Raw genomic sequence first — 17,534 nt, 5'->3', positions numbered from 1 at the left:
GTATAATAATTTACTGCTTACCAAAAAAATCACACTAACAAAACTCAAACAAGCAGTAAAGAATTCTAAAAAACAAATAACCAGGAAATGACAGCATACGAGCAATTCTCATCAAAAAAGGCACTCCGAAATTATTTGACCATTTATTAGCAATCTTTAATTTATCATTTTACTCTGGCTATATCCAAAGTTCTTGGAAGCAAGCCAGTATACTAATGTTCCATACATAAACCAAACAGTTATCAACCAATCAGCCTAACCAGCTGTGTAGGCAAATTTCTTGAACGAATTATAAGTAATAGACTCTCCACATTTTTGGAGATAACATCAGAATTACCTGAGGAACAAAACGGATTCAGAAAATCTAGACAAACGACAGATCATTCAGTTAGGTTAACTGAAACAGTAATAAATAGCTTTAATATAAAAAATGCACTGTAGCTTGCTTCCTCGACATCAAAAAGCACAACCACATATTTATATGAATGGAACACTTCTCCAGACTGCTACATCTGCAAAATTTCTAGGATTAACGTATGATTCTAAACTTAGATGGACAAACTATGTAAACAATATAAAAATTAAAATTTGGCGAAGAACAAACTATGCTAGGAGTCTAACTGATAAAAACAGTGGAGCAACACCAGAAAACATCCTCAAAACATGCAAAACATATATAAGACCAGTAATAGACTATGCAGCTCCAGCATAGATTAATGTAAGCAAAGAATAATTGAAAACCAAACTACAGTCATTACAAATTACACTACTTACGATAGCATATAGAGTACCTAGAACTACCTCTTCAAACTTTCTGCATAAATATTCACACACAAGCAATAGCAGACAGACTCCTACATAGTACAATAAAATATTTTGATACAAAATGGAGAAAAAATAAGTTATTATGCGAACTCGACAGGTACTGTATATATGATGAAGATGATCCTAAGCACGTCTCCCCGATTAATTTATATATTAGGTCATTAAGAAAAAATTATTAAATAATAAATAAAATAAAATAAAAATAGATAAATAAGAATAATATATAATAATAATAATTAAGTATTAAAATAAAAACAGGCCACCTATGAGCTAGACATTAGTAAAGGAAATAATGATGCAAAATATATGAACATTGCCCTGATAGGGGCCCGAGAAAATATGGGTTACTCTAATCCTCATGTAATAATTATTAATATACTAAGCAGTTCACACCAACAAGGAAGAGGTCATGTGCACCTGATCCTAATGGGTATATATCTGTATATACCCAAACAACGAGAGAGTTATGTACATTTCTATATATAAATTTAACTTGAACAAACAAAAAATTAAAACAGATATATAATAGTAAATCAGTTACAATAATCACAAGTTCATGTTCTTCAAATACATCGATTTAGATAAATAAAAAATTAAATTAGGATTAAACAGCAAGAAACTACTTGCGAATTATTTTTTTAAGATTATCATCTGATTTTCTAGAATGAAAAACTGTGTTGAAGCTCCAGTTAAACTATGCATATTATTTTTTCTAAACATCTGTTATGCTAACTCTATTTTACAAGTTAATTTAATTAATGTTAAATTAAGAAAATGAATATAGGTATTAGAACTCGAATGCGAGTCCTCCTGAAATGCGAGTGCTCACTTACTTTACTCTTTTAGTTCACGTTCCCATCACTGAACACTGAATGCTTTTATTAGCTCTAAGTTGAGTTTGCTTAATTTTATTTAAGGAGATCATTAGAGGTTTCACCCATGGATTTATTTATAGAACTTAACATCTATTACTTTTTTTACTATTGGTACTTATCTAACTTATTAAAATTTTTTCTTCAACTGATGTGATACTTCACAGGTAATTTGTTTCTTTGTATTTTGCCATTTCTGTGACTGGACACATCGATGCATTCAGCCACACAGTTTAAACAGTTTTAAACATGAAACTATACTTAAGAATTGACTTGTGTCTGCTACGAACATAACTCTTATAGCTTGCAAAAATGTTAAGAAAAATATTATTAAACAGTGTTTCATCAAAATTAACAACACTTGTACTTCACATCCGAGACGCTGGTTCATTAAAATTTAAAGGGTAAATGTTCTTTGGGTCTTTTTTTTTTTTTGCTATTTTATATACAAGCGCATTATAGAATTGTTTTTTTTTACTTTCGTGATCTGTGAATAACTTTTGATGGTCAAGGCATGTAGGTGGTGGTCAAGATTGCTGTTTTCATACATTTTAGCTTACGTTGTTTTCTCAGGTCAAAAGTAGGCAAAAATACATTGCAATGCTATAAAGCAATAGCAGCTAAGTTGTAAAAATTTGAAGATGATTTCTCAATTTCAAACTTTTTTGTTTTTTTTCAAGTTATCTTTGCATGACAAACTCCAACTTTTCGTCACTGAGGAACTTGTATTACATGTCATATTGTCGTCGGCCGTACAAAATTAATATAGATACCATTATCCCATATGAGCTTTTACAAGAATACCCTCAAATAGATATTTAAAAAAGTGCCAATTTCCCTTAATTATATGATACAGCTAATCCATAGGTTAAAATTTATACGATCATATATTTTATACAAGTAAATAATATTGTAAATTTTATTATTTAGTTACATTACTCACCCTTACATAGAGCACTCTCGTTTTGAGTTCCTACATATTCCTATGAATATAGTTACATTCATTGCTAAAAGCTTTCAGCAAAATAAAGTTCACAAAATTATGACGATTTCATGAACTTTGGTGTTTAAGGGATGGAACCAATACTTTAATACAACCTTATGCACACTTAAAACAAAACAAAAAAACTTCCTTTTCAGTATTTTGCCACAACTGTAGTCATTAATTACAATAATTATAAATACATAGGAGGGTGACATAACAAACTGAAGTACCTAATTTTAACGTATGTGAATGTTTATTCCTGTAGAGATTACACGTTTGGTCACTTTTCGTTGCAAAAGCCTTCCAAATCAAAGAAGATCGTATTTTTCTTGCCCCCAAAATTATCTAACAAATTAAACATCCATACAAAAAAAAAAAAAAAATGTTGTTGCACAGAAAAGGTTTTCAAAGCAGTGTACGCATTTATCAGATCAATGGTGCCAAAGAAATACAGTGGAGGAAATTTCTGGTAGTTTATTTTTGGGAAAAAGATTGATGTAAAGGAAATAGGGAGGATAAAAATGTAAAAAGGGATGCTGACGATTTTCGTTTTTTTAGTGATACAACAGCTATACAAATAGTGGTTGTAGTTATAGAGAGGGTGTATTTTTTTAAAACACTGAGTATAATGTTGCACGTTCACAAAATAAATATGAACTTTAAAAATTTAGTTTTGATTTATAGCTTACATTACATTTAGATATTTTCCTGTTATTTCAAATGTTGTTGGTTAGTATGTTTCTTATCATACTTTACAGGGACAAACTGGGGCAGCTCTTCATGGCTCAAGATGATCAACGTTTGCCACAGGTTTGACTTATAACAAAAACTTCTTGATGCTGAATGTTAAATGAAAAAGTGTTATATTCTGTGATGCTATGTTTTGAATGTGAGAGGTGCAAGGGTACCTTATATTGGTTGAATAAACAATATTGATATGTCAGTTAATATATAATTGTCCTGGCTCAATACTATCCTTCTCTAAACCTGTTTCCAGTTTGTTTGTTTTTAATCTAGATTCTAAGTGTTCCAAGTTATAAGTAGGATTTTAAGTTTTTCAGTCAGTAAATTTTAATATATTTTAAATGTGTGTGTGTATCTATATCCAATTATTCTACAATTGCCTAATTTTCTCTTTGTCAGTGATATACATGTAAAATATATGGTACAGTAACAATTAGTCATATTAAAATATCCAAGAATTAATAGTAATATTGAACGTGCATTTATATCACTGTTCAAAACAATAAAATTAGTGATCAGCTTTTATAAAAAAAATTACTTCTGTTAATTTTTAAACAAATTTGCAAACATAAAATTCTTGTTACAATATCAGTTATTTGCAAGTGATAGAAAATATTGTTTAGTGTCAAAGGTTTTTCACAAAATTAAATTACAAAATGCATTTTACACAAAGGAAATATCTTCCAAAAATTAAGAACAGTTCAGCATTGTTAAAAAGCTTATGAATATAAACGAGTTAATTATAAAGAAATCTTGGATTTGTCAACCTATAAGCAAACAAAAATCAGTGTTTTATTTCTAAAGTAATTAAGCACATAGAGTACCAATAACATATTTTGGTTATAATTTTTATGAAATACATAAATTTTAAATACTGATTTTGTAAGTATATAATAAAACCTTTATAAAAACAAACCTTAGAACTGCCATCAAGTTAGTTTTATTCAGTTAATTTATCATAAATTATTTAATATCCTTCTTATAAATACATATAAAAAATACTTTTAAGTAAGTGTGAATATTGTGTTAGCTTTTAAACATTGAGTTTGTTAAAAATTCCTTTAAAATTCTTGGATAAAAGTATTGTTTTGAGAACTATCCAATTAAAATAGTTTAAAAGAACAGAAGGTAAGACAGGTGTGAATTTGAAATTTACTCAGCCAGTCACTTACATGCCCATATGGAAAAAAGTTTAACAGTTTAACAACACCCCTCTTGTTTGTTACTTCAAAATTAATAAAACAGGATCCCCTTTATTTTAAATCACAATTCCGACTCTGCAGCTATTTCTGACAAAAAAGAAATCAAAGAACAATTACAGCTCAAAAGTTACAAAATATTGTTCCCCCTTTTTTTTTTCTGGAAGCCTTCTTCACTTGGGTAACCTACGAAGCAGCTTCATTTCATGTGTCAACCAGATTGTTGTTGAAAGCAGTGTCAGAGCCCCTGCCTGGTGTGATGCAGCCAAACCTTTTGGAACATAATAAATCAAAGTTGCAATTCCAAGGCCAACCTGGATAAAGGAAAAGGAACAGTTTTTTATTCATCACAATGAATTCCTAGCAATATATGTATATTGGGTAACTTGGATAAAAGTTTGATGGAAAATGTTGATTAGTGTCAAAGGATATATATGTAGAGATTACACGTTTGGTCACTTTTCGTTGCAAAAGCCTTCCAAATCAAAGAAGATCGTATTTTTCTTGCCCCCAAAATTATCTCACAAATTAAACATCCATACAAAAAAAAACAAAAAAAAATTGTTGCCCTGGATCATTATAACTTGCTTTGTTTATTGATTTTAACAATGAAACAGGATACATATGATAGCCAAAGGATTTATTTAAAGATTTAATATTGAAAGCAAGAGAAAAAATAACAAATAAAATTCTTCCCAAGGAAAACTCTTCTTGGTTGAAATTGTAAAATGTCACAATTTGCTTGCTTCACTTCAGGTGTTCAAACTGAAATCCGTTCTGCTCCAGACACATCTCATAACGGGAAGAAATGGAAGTGCACACATCAAACACCATCTCATCTGGTATTAAAGCACATTGTTCTACAATTGCAACTCTCAATTCGTCAATTGTTGCCCTTTTTGTGCTGTAAACTTTGTCTTTCAGAAACCCCCCACAAAAAGAAATCCATGGGTGTCAAATCTGGTGATAGGAAATTCTACACTTTCTCTTCGTCCAATCCATCTGTCTGGCATAGATGCAACCAGATAAGCTTTCACATCGCGATGGAAGTGGGGAGGAGCGCCATCCTGCTGGAAGAAACACTCTTCTTCTCCAAATTGTTCTTGAATGCGTGGCATGGCAAACTCTTGTAGCATGTTGAGATAATTCAATCCTGTTACGATGTCTTGGAAAAAGAATGGTCCGATGAGTCCCCTAGCAGACAGACAACACCACACAGTCACTCCAGGTAAATTCAAGTGATGTTCCTCTGTAACATGTGGATTTTCTGTTGCCCAGTAGGTGCAGTTGTGTCGATTTATTGAGCCATTCAGCTTAAACGTTGCTTCGTCACTCCAAACAATTTTGAGTGGAAATTCATCATTGCCTGCACATCTAGCAAGATACCATTCACAGAACTCAACCCTTCGATCAGGGTCATCTTCATTCAGAGCGTGAACAAGCGATGGGATGAAACTTTTGAATTCGGAACGCTTCAAAATGCAATGAAAGCTGAATTTAGGGATACCTGTTTCACAAGACAGTTGGCGCACTGATTTTCTTGGAGAATTCAGAACATTATCAATGACCTCTTGCTCTCTTGTTGGGCTTGTTGATGATCTTTTTCGACCGAAGCAACACTTTCTCATATGGTGAAGAGTTTCGTGTTCATCAAACTTGGCGATGATGCGTGAAATGCTGGGGCGAGATGGCGCATCTATATGTCTAGTAAAACATCTTTGCACTTCAGCTTTGTTTTCGACTTTCCAAAAAGTTTTGAGAATGAATATTTTGTGATCGATTGTAAGCTGATTATCCGCCGTCCTTGGACACAAGTCAAATGTGAAACAAATGAAACGGTTTATTAGCTATACGCAGTCAAAGAGTGTAAACGTTATTTTGGGACACCCTGTATATATACACACTGTTAATTGTATTTAATCTAATTTATTTCATACATGATTAAGATCCAAATTCACTGTATTTGATAAGTATTTTGGGTCCTGACCTCACTTTAAAAGTGTTAATGAACAGAGAGGCTAACAAAGAGTAATTATTAGAATAACTCTGCATCACAAATGGTGAAAAACAAAGAGGTATTTTAAATATTTTCATAAACAACATTCAAAAGTATTATTCTTCTTTCTTAACATACAGAAAAGAATAGCATACAACAAAAATTGGTTTATCACATTAAAACTATTAACAGGCAAGCAAACTGAGTAACATTATATTCAAGCCCTCAAGATTTAAAAAATACTGTATATATCTCTATATATCTAAGACTCCAAATTAATATTACGTGCATTAGCAAGATAGCTAAAAAAAGGCTGAAAAAGCTTTAGTCTGTCAAAGGTTACTACATACTAGATGAGAATTTAAACTGCAGCAAAGCAATTGCAACTTGAAATATTTTTATACAGAAAATTAATAAAAATAAATTCAAGCAAAAAAAGGGAAAATTTCATAAATGTTTTCTAGAAATTCACATGACAGAACAACCTTTCTAACTTTTCTATACCATTTAACAGTTTGAATTAATATGGAAGACAGATGCAACCAACAAACTTCATCTCTAGATGTGTTAACTGTCAGGAATGGATCCAGAATACCCATCATAATACACCATAAGCCAACTCATACTAAATAATATTTGGATAAAGTGACTGGATGTTCTAGTTTTGTAGAACAGTCCCTGTTTTTGGAATGTTGTTCTAGTGTCTCACCAGATCCTTTTGGGATACATATTTTGTATTTCGTTGTTGTAAGTAATGTGTCATTTATTTTATACTTCCATTCAGTATTTTGGGCTCCTGACAACCATGAATGAACAGATATAATTGTTTTTTTTTTAACTGCATAGCACAGCCTTTATTGCTTCCTTTGAAGTTGGCTGTAAGACAAGCTGCTGTATATAGGTGATGCCTCTACTGGATACTTCAATATTAATTCTCTGAGCAGTACCTGATGTTTTTGTTCAGATGTCTTTCTTTCTTTCTTTTGCACTCACCAAAACAAAGATACGTAAATGCAGACAGCAGGTGGTATTCATAGTCAGTGTTTGATTTTCAAGTAGCAAGGCATTTATTTAGAGCAACCTAATTTTTTTACTCAACTAACATAACTACAATGACCAGCCTAATTCTATATCCCACAGTAGAATGGGAATTGAATTTTTGTTTCTGAAGAGATTTTGGTTTTGTTTATTTTGAATGTTATGCAAAGCTAGTATGTTTGGTGGGATGGGGATTCAAACCAACAACCCTCAGATTGTCAGTCAAGTGCTCTAACCACTTGTCCATGCTAGACCTTTTTCAAGAGGAAAAAATATTATTAATTGTATCATTCAAAGTGTAGATCAAACTTCTCAGTTTCTCATGGATATTTTAAAATTGTGGTGGATCAAAAGGAATCAAAGAAATAATAAGTTCCTGAAAAAAAGGAAAATCAATTTAATTACATTACTTTCAAAAAATTATTAAGGAAGAAATGAAGAATTTAAGCTTGCTACCATGCAGGAAGTTAATGCTATGTTATAAATCACAATCACAGCTTCAGTTCAGTGGATTGCACAATATAATCAAGAAGTTGTCCAAACAAACATTCAGCTGAAAAATGAAAGTTTTTGATTCAAGATATATTTATGCTTTATCTCTCATTAATTTGAAAGTGACTTGAATAACTCAAACTTAGTTTATGTGTCTACAGATTTATTCATTTATCACATGAAACAAAACATATTTCAGTGATGGTGAAATACAATAAATTGCAAGAAATGATGTGGAGAGAAAATTCTGGTAATGACAAATACATATAAAGCCTATTTATGAAGGCTAAATAGCTATTTTCATCCTTCACCTGAAGGGATGGCCTGTACTGAAGATAGTATCGTAACAGAACTTTGTTTCTTTGGTACAAACAGCCCAGTTTTGTGTGTGTGTGTGTGTGTGTGTGTGTGTGTGTGTGTAAGTGAGTGTGCAAGTCTTGGTTAGATTGAACATTTTACAATAAACTTCTAAATGAAGTTCCTAGAAAATATTAACTAGTCAGAGACACACATAATACATCTAGTGTACAAAGATGATGGTTTCCCACTGCCTCTTTCAAAAGTCCAATTCTTCAGAAATTCATAGATGCTGCATCTGGTAAATTTACTAGTAATGTCTTGAGTGGAACAATTCAAATATTCTTTTCTCCAGCTGCTTGAGCATCCTTGAGATATTCAATTGTTAAATGTATATATAGTGAAATTAAATAATTACATCCAAATGAAGCCAAATAAGTAAACAAAATCATAAGGAATGGCTGCATTACAAACAGCAAATTTGTTTAAAAGGTGTGCAGTGTATTTTATTTAATTTTAATGTGTTTTGTTTATGGCTTAAAACATTTATTATTATAATATGTATATACAACATGTATTCCTTTTTCAAGCAGAGATCATCCTTCTTGATACATTATATACTATTGTCTTTTCACCATTGTCCTTCGTGTTCATGAATTCTCACCAGTCATCAGATGCTGCTCTTTGCTTATCATGACCATGATACCTTTTTGGATTATTCTGCTGTAACAATGTTATCTATATTCTTTTGTTTTCCCATCCAATCTAGTCCAAACAATAAAACTGTCTTGAAAATTTTAAAGCCTTTATTTGAGCACTTGTTAATGATCTGTGCATGCGTGCATGTTTTGTGGTGGAAAGGGCTGTTACATACTCTTCTAATAGTTTAAATAGCATCACACTAGCTATAAAATACAAAACAATCTCAAATGTAGCTATTATAAATGCCTTCTTAATGTGTAACGGATTCACTAATGTATATCTATTTTAACATTGATGTTTATTTTAGTTAAATATATATTTAGAAATGTAGCTTTTGATGTTAAATGTGTATTGCAAAAAAATCCCTCTACATCTGAAGAAGATTCTTGAGCATAAGAATCAACAATATATCTATGTAAATACCAGTATTGTTGTGCCAACTGAATTTTCTAGAACCTCACCTTAGAATTTATAAGCTACAACATGCAGAAAGACAGTTTAATATTATTTAACCACTACAATCAGTATACTATAAACCTCAGAAACTATAACTGGGATAAATGCTTATTATTAGAAAATTACAGATGTTTGACCAGAAACGTGGAGATTTCAAACATTACAAACAATTTGACGTCAGTGAATTAACTTCAGACGTTAGTATTTCATGAGGATATTAAATAACTTTGTTGAAGGTAAGTCAGCTTGTAAAAGGCATGAGGCTAGCCATGAAGTAAAGTGTAACAATATCAGCACAGAATTTGTTCCTCATGAACTGTCAATAAAATATTCAGTTCCCAATGAGATAGAAGACTCAGTATTGTTTGTAAATTTGAAAAACTTGTATATAAATTGTACTATTGTTTGTAGATTAATATATATTGGTGTTAAGAAAGAAAACTATCACTCTTCTCATCAAATATCATACATGTAATATATTGACATTCAATTAACTTCTAAGTTTATATTTCTGGATATTTTAAATCATAATACGTAAAATACAACATATCAAAAACTCATTCAAGATAAATTATAATATGTAACAAATATGACTCTACATAAGCTGTGGCTTAAGTGTGGGGTTTGCTGATATGCATATTAAAAACATACTCAACTCTCTATACTAACTTCAAATACAGTACAAAGAAATCAAAGGCCTTTTGCCATATTGACTCTCAAACAATTTTGTGAGCTTGAATAAGATCATCTCTCTCTCTCTCTTTTTTTTATCAAGAGAAAATAAGTTAAAAGACCTTAATTGTTCTCATAAAAGAACCATTGAATCCCCATAATCATCTTAGTAGCCCTCTTCTAAACCTTTTACAATAAGGTAATATCCTTTGTTAAATAATAAAACCAATACTCCAAGAGAGGATTAACTACTGATATGTGTAAATAGATAATTATTTCTTTTAACTTACAGTATATACACTTTTATATCTATAACTAATCCCTAAAAATTCTATTAGCTTTTGTACTAGCATTAGAACACCATTTTAGTTGCTTGAGTGACTTACCCACTGCTATATAACAATTCACTTTTTCATTCAAGTTGTTAAGTTAGTTCCTACTTGTATTAGGTGTATGTTCCAAATTATGATAGCCTGAATGAATTATCATTTAGTTATAATTACAGGTCATTTGCCAGATATTTTGACCAGCTCGCAAATTGATCCAAGTCACTCTTTACAACCTAAAATCCTCAATACAGTTAGGATACCTAAATGTTTATAATATCTCACACCATAACATTACGATGTGGAATATTATAAGTTTGGTAGTTTGTAGTTTCTCTTGACCTGATAGTTTTAGTTTACATACCTAAATATATGCAAGTGTGTACAAACACACACATACATATTGCTAACATCTTAAATCAGTAATGACTAATTTTTTTTTAGCCCATACCTAGTTCCATAACTCTGTCACATATCTAATCAGCATGGGCTCAGTCTGTGGGACTTCATTATAAGATAAAAATATTTTTATGCATCAGAAAATTTTCAAACTTCACATTCAAAATCTTTAAACTTCAGACAAATATCAAATGTTTTTATTAAAAAACTTTAAAGTTTATCTGTTATTTTCACTACTGAATCTATATATGAGTTTGCTAGATTTGACAGATCTAACTACCAAAAACATTAGGAAATAAGAATAAATTCATTTAATTCTAGAATGACCACAAATTATAACTCCAAAACACAAATCTCATAAATTATACATAATATATATATATTTATTATATTGACCTTTCAGCTGTCAGCAACAAACATTACAGAAGTTACAATGACATGGTGCATGTGCACTAATGTTCCACATCCAAATTATAAAACTGATCTTTAAAAAGTGACCTGTCTTGGCTGTGTTTTAGTGGACAAGTATTTTGTACAATACAGTCATATTTCAGTTATAATATATTGCATATGTATATACATAATGTTTTTTACAAACATGTTCTTAAATTTATTTTTCTTAAAACAATAAATAAATAAATAAGTTTATCAAACAATTATACCTTCTAGTTATGACCTTTGTATGTGGTTACTGTTTGTCATAGCTTATTAAGCCTTATAAAATTTTGCATGGAGAGGAAGTGAAACAATTTCTTTAAGGTTTAATATATACATTTTAAATAACCCATAAACATAAATTACTATATTCATAGCACAGAATTACACTATACTTTATCAAGCTAAGTAACTAAGCTGTATTTGGGTCTAAAAGATTCAACTTACCAATGTGAATGAAGTCTTCTATGAAAAGAATAAGTTGGCATCCTAATACTTGAAAAGGACTGGGAAAGACACCAGAAGACAGTCTGATCTTTTAATTGATTATTTACATGTCACAGACAGAATAAAATGTGTATGAATGTTCCTAAAAACAGAAAGAGGTGGGTTTGGGGGACTATGTTTGATTCAGGACATGAGTGGTATCTCAGTTAATAGAAAAGATGAGATGTTTTGTATGTTAGCTTGTCAATACTGGTAATTTGAGTTCCTGTTTCAAAATTAATATTTATTTTGTTTAATATTCACTTTTAAATTAAAAACTTAAATAGTGTATAAAATAGTAACATTTGAATGATAATATACAATTTGATCCCAAACTTATTGACATAAATTCATAAAATAGTGATTAGTAAATAGTAAAATTTTGAATGTGAGTCAGCAAACATAATGGTATAGCCTATGACCTGTGGGGAAAGGGTTAATTACTTTCACATTTCCTTAGAATATACAGGGTATACATTGATCCATATCATGTCATACATACCATGTTTTCAATAATAATTTTACAGGATTTAGAATATTCAGTTAACTTTTAGTTGGTCATATAAACAGAATTCATAAACAACCACTAAAAGTGTTTTAACATGGTGTAAATCCAGTTTTTTGTGTGTTACTAAAATTATACTGTTCTACTCTAGAATTTCATTTATGTATATGTATTTAAACCTAAGCTTTACTTCTTTTATTAATTCATGATTTAAAAAGCATTATCATAGTAAATTTACTATTTGATATTTTCACTGTAATAAAACTGCAAGCAATTTAAAATTATAATTGTAATACTGTATAATAAACAGATAAAATCTTACTTGCAATGCTCCTACAAAAAGGACACAATTCACAGCCATCCTTGCTCGTGGTGGCAGTGATACTTTTCTTGAATATATCCACAAACTTAGTACCAAACAGGCTACAGTTTCACCCTGGTGAAGAAAATATAATGAAAAAACCCCAAGCTATAACAGAAAGTTTCTATAACAGTGAAAGTTAAGACCCAATTTACATTTCAGAACAAAGATAAAAAGTTGTAATATTAATAGATAGAGACACGAGCAACTAATCACTAACCAGAATTCTGTGATTAAACTGAACTGTGGTTGGATTCTCAGTAAAATTTTTTAGTTTTGGTGAGTAGGCCAGAATGTCTGAAGGAATCCAACGGTCAGCAAATTTAGGAAATGAGTTGTAGACTAAACCTGCCTGAAGCCCAGCCACCAGAGCACCTGAAAAATATTATCATTAAAATTATTACAATCATAAATACAGAACACAAGTGTCATATTTTTAAATAAAGTTTAATGTATATGGTTATTAGAGAATTTCTAACCTTTAAATCTGGAATAAAAAATATTGAAACCATTATTTAATCAAAATTAAAAAGACTGGTTACTGAATGATATAGTAAAGTTAGTTTAAAAAGAATAAATAACTGGTGTCAATTATAAACTAAGTAATATTGTATATTAATTACTATTACTATAATATTCTGACTAGTAAATGACTTTAATAGTCTTGACAATAATTACAATTAACTTACTTAATCTAGTTCACACCATAAAATCAAAGGTCTTGACTGTACTTTGTACTAATAAAACCTGGTATTGAACAAAAGGCATTAATGACACTGGTTATAGCAGATATAGTATAATTTACATATTATAACACATTCATCATTGCTTTCACTCCTAAGTTCATAGAATATAAGGTTTCAAGTTTTTACTAACAATTTTATATACTAACTATAATTTTTTAATTTTTGCATTCCCAGCTAAGCAGCTTTGTATCAGTTGTTACTCAACCATTGTATGCAGTGGTAATAGTTTAATATTCATACATAATGTTTCAGATGCACATTACTAAGATTTTATTTGGTTGTTGTTAAGCTCAAACTTACAACAGGAAACACATAACCGTTAGAACAAATTCTAAATGACATATTTAATCTTGAAAATTTTACCTACTTAAAAGACTAAGTACTTATTTGAAATTTCAAAAGGACTTACCAGAAAGTGCAGCCAAAAATATAACACCTTTCGTTGCATGTGCCATCATTCGAAACTTTCTCACCTGGGCTGTTACTTGTGTCTGTAAATCAAGGAAAAAAGTCAGATTATTTTAGATATTGTGCTTTTATTAAATTTTCACTAACATATTATACAAATGTATTAAAGTTAGCTACACTAATACCCATTATTCCATCATATATAGCAATTTGATAAAATGTAAACACTTGGTTTATGTTAATGAGAACACCACTCAGTGTACAGCTGAAATATTTTGGGCATGGTTGAGTTGACTGATAAGTTTAATCCTATAATGCAGGAACATGAGAGAAGTTCTGAAAAACAAATTTCAGGTCAATACTTGGGAATTTGTACTTATTATATAGATTACAGCCAATAAATTTCTTGTAAAAAACTGTATGTAGAATAAAACAATGGAATTACTTCCCCTCACTCCTGGATGTATACTAAACAAATGACAATTGTTGTGAAAATTGTATTGATTCAAGATCCAATTAACTATATAAAAGGTCACAGCAATTTACTTCATACATGTATTTTTAAACATATCAGAACCAGCTCTTACTTATTCCATTGTCTAAGTTTGAAGACCACAAGATGACTGGCCAGGCTTATAATAATGAATGAATGGTATACAATTAAGGATTCTTTGGTGGCATCTGAAAGCATTTTTCACATTGTGTGAAACATAGTTTAAACAATGTCATTAAGTCAACTTGTAAGCAATTTCAATAACCTATTTTGGTGTACTGGAAGTACAATGGTGTTAAAACATCACTGTAACTTGTGTTTAATTCCAACTCTGAATACATCCAAACAGAGACATTACTGGAAAAAAATCCAGTTACATTATTTGGTATTACATTCTTGTTGCAGCTGCACAAGTAAACTTATGCAATTACTAGTAATAACATTAACATTACAGGACAAAAAGGATATCCCATCCACTAAATTAAACAAAAACATAAAACCAGCCCTTATCATTCAAATATTAATCAAGTTTACACTAAAATAAGCTGCACTGACTACATCTGAAGGTAACGTATTCCAAAGACAAACCACCCTGTTACAAATTAGTTCAAGATGACTTTATGCTACCAATATTTATAGTTGTGTCCCCTTGTCTTACCACTCTCACAATTACATATAAAAAAAAACACATCAACACTATCAATTTCCTTAACAATGTTAAACATCTAAATCAAATATCCTCAAACTCTTCTTTCTGTCATGAGAAAATACATTTAGAAATCTTAACCTATCTTGTATGACCATTTTTCCATCCCAGATATCATCCTAGTAGCTCTTGTCTGAACCATTTTCAACAAATTCAATATTCTTTCTACAACTAAACACAGTAATGAACATGTGTTTTAACTTATGGCCTATATGCTGCAGTACAGCATCTTTCAACAACTACCAATTTCTTAATTCACCATCACAAAACAGGCTCAAAATCAACACTCTTAACTGCCTTTCCTAGCCGTACAAATAATAACTTGTTTTCTAGCAATCTCATCATCTCTGAATGTTTTTGAAGACCTTCCATTGTTGCCATTTTCACCTTATATACCTGACATGATCTTTGACTTATGACCTCTTGCAACAGAGTTAAGTAAAAAATGAGATAATATTGAACTAACTGGTGGATGAATAATTGTAAAAGATGCATAAACTTGCCTTCAAATAACTGTAGGAAAATAACTTTTTTTTTAATAAGTATGCATTTTGTAAGTATTATGTTAGCTTTGAAGTATGTGAAGGTAAATGTATTTTGAGGTGTAAACAGAAAGCATGTGAAGTGCAAATTTAATTTTCTAAACAGACCAGAAAAAAAGTAAAAACAAAATTTTATGAATAACATACAAGCAGAAAATCTATTGATGAACTTACTATCTGAGGGGGTAAAAGATGTGAAAGCCCAGACCACAAGAGAAGACTGTAGAAGACAAAAGCTGTTCCAAGATGAGCAGCAAGACGGTAGTGACTAACCCTTGGGACAGCATCTGGTCCTTCCTTTTCTTCCAACCCACTCTTTACCATGTACCAACCTAACAGTCCCTGATGAGTGAAATTAACATCAATGTACATAAAGCATTAAACCTGTAAGTACCTACACACAGTGCATATGCAGAAAAACATTCCATATATTTCCTTACAAATAATTAATTTCAACATAAAAAACAGAGTTATTTGTCCTATAAATTGTCAATAAATGAAGACAGACCACAATAAGAAATTTTTAATGATTTTCTGATCACTACAAGACAACCTAGTCATATTCTAAATGAATTATGAAGTAAAAATACTACCACTAACAATTGTATATGAGTACTGCTCTTTCAGACCCATTTGTAATTTTATAAAACATGCCAGTTCATTTCAAATTTGATTATCGTTCTTTTTGACACTAGAACTGAAGTACAGAATTGATGATATTAAGTCCTTGTAAATGAAACAAATAGAAAGACAGGCAATAACTGTAAAAAATTATATTTCAGTTTATTTGAAACAGTTAATTCATTCATCAAAACCCTTAACAGAATGTTATTTCTAAATATTCATTATATTTTCTTTACCAACTTTTTGTGATGAGATATATGTCACAGGACTTAAACTGTAATTTATATGGCCCCTGCAAATAAATATACCAAAAACTCTACCTTATTGAACACTGAACTTACCCACATGCATGCTTAACCCTCTTGTGCAAAGTAGATAAAAGTGAACGAGAGTTACAGAGTTACACTTAAAGTTTAACCCTTCTGAGACTGACCACAAGTCAAAGACCAAGTCCTCATGTTTGTTGACTTCAAAATTTTATTAAACTAACATTTCATGAATTTATCTTCCTAAATTTGGTTTCTGTAGATTATAACTCAAGTTATCATAATATACACTATTTACTTTCTTAATTTAAAAGTGAATATTAAACAAATATGCCTAATCATCGATTTTTGTGCATCACATGGTATGTTGAATGTAGCACTGGTTCAAACTAGATGTTTGTGATGTGAAAATACTGAGTCTATAGTTTTTGTATGAATTAGAAACTCAAATTACTGATATTGAGAAGTTTAAATACAAAATAAGAACCTCCTAACTTTTCTATTTGGTGCTCATACACTGAATCAAACAGATTGGCACAGCTCACCTCTTTCTATTTTTGGAAATGGTCCCTTATATACACTTATTGTCATGTGAACAACCAATCAAAAGTTTAGAATGTCCCCTTTTCAATTTTCTCAGCCATTTTCAAACATAATGGCATTCTCTTGTTCGTTTAAGACAAAACTTTGAGTTAAGTTGAATTCATTTTAAATTATTTTTAAGATACAAATACAGCTTTTTTTTTATTAAACTTGATAATTATAGTGGAATTCTATGATACTGATAAAGTAATATGATTTTTTTTGGTTACTTAAATTTATATATAAAACCTAAAAAAAAATTTGTTTCACATCCTCCACATGCACAATTTCTAAAGCTTAGCAAGCTAAGAAGCTAAGAGAAGTAGTAACTAGAAGAGATAACTGTGCATTTTATTTCTTTACTTGCTGTTCTATGT

At 30.4% G+C, this 17,534-nt stretch overlaps 1 protein-coding gene across 5 annotated transcripts in view; it reads right to left on the bottom strand.

Annotated features, from left to right (window-relative positions):
* Positions 1-4,196: 4,196 nt before the first annotated feature.
* LOC143229203 (heme A synthase COX15) overlaps positions 4,197-17,534 on the bottom strand; it is a 33,201-nt gene continuing 19,863 nt past the window's right edge. For 4 of the 5 annotated variants that reach the window (XM_076461190.1, XM_076461193.1, XM_076461189.1 and 1 more), the window contains 5 exons: positions 15,860-16,027; positions 13,946-14,027; positions 13,011-13,165; positions 12,752-12,865; positions 4,197-4,939 (listed from right to left, as the gene is read on the bottom strand). In XM_076461190.1, the coding sequence (XP_076317305.1) occupies positions 4,799-4,939; positions 12,752-12,865; positions 13,011-13,165; positions 13,946-14,027; positions 15,860-16,027 (660 nt within the window). In that variant the 3' untranslated portion in view covers positions 4,197-4,798. Of the gene's footprint in view, positions 4,940-11,885; positions 11,945-12,751; positions 12,866-13,010; positions 13,166-13,945; positions 14,028-15,859; positions 16,028-17,534 lie in introns of all 5 variants that reach the window. The other variant, XM_076461191.1, reaches the window with a different exon arrangement.

Source organism: Tachypleus tridentatus, chromosome 10 (genome assembly GCF_004210375.1).
Source record: "Tachypleus tridentatus isolate NWPU-2018 chromosome 10, ASM421037v1, whole genome shotgun sequence".
NCBI lineage: Eukaryota > Metazoa > Arthropoda > Merostomata > Xiphosura > Limulidae > Tachypleus > Tachypleus tridentatus.
This window is presented reverse-complemented; position numbering and strand designations above follow the sequence as displayed.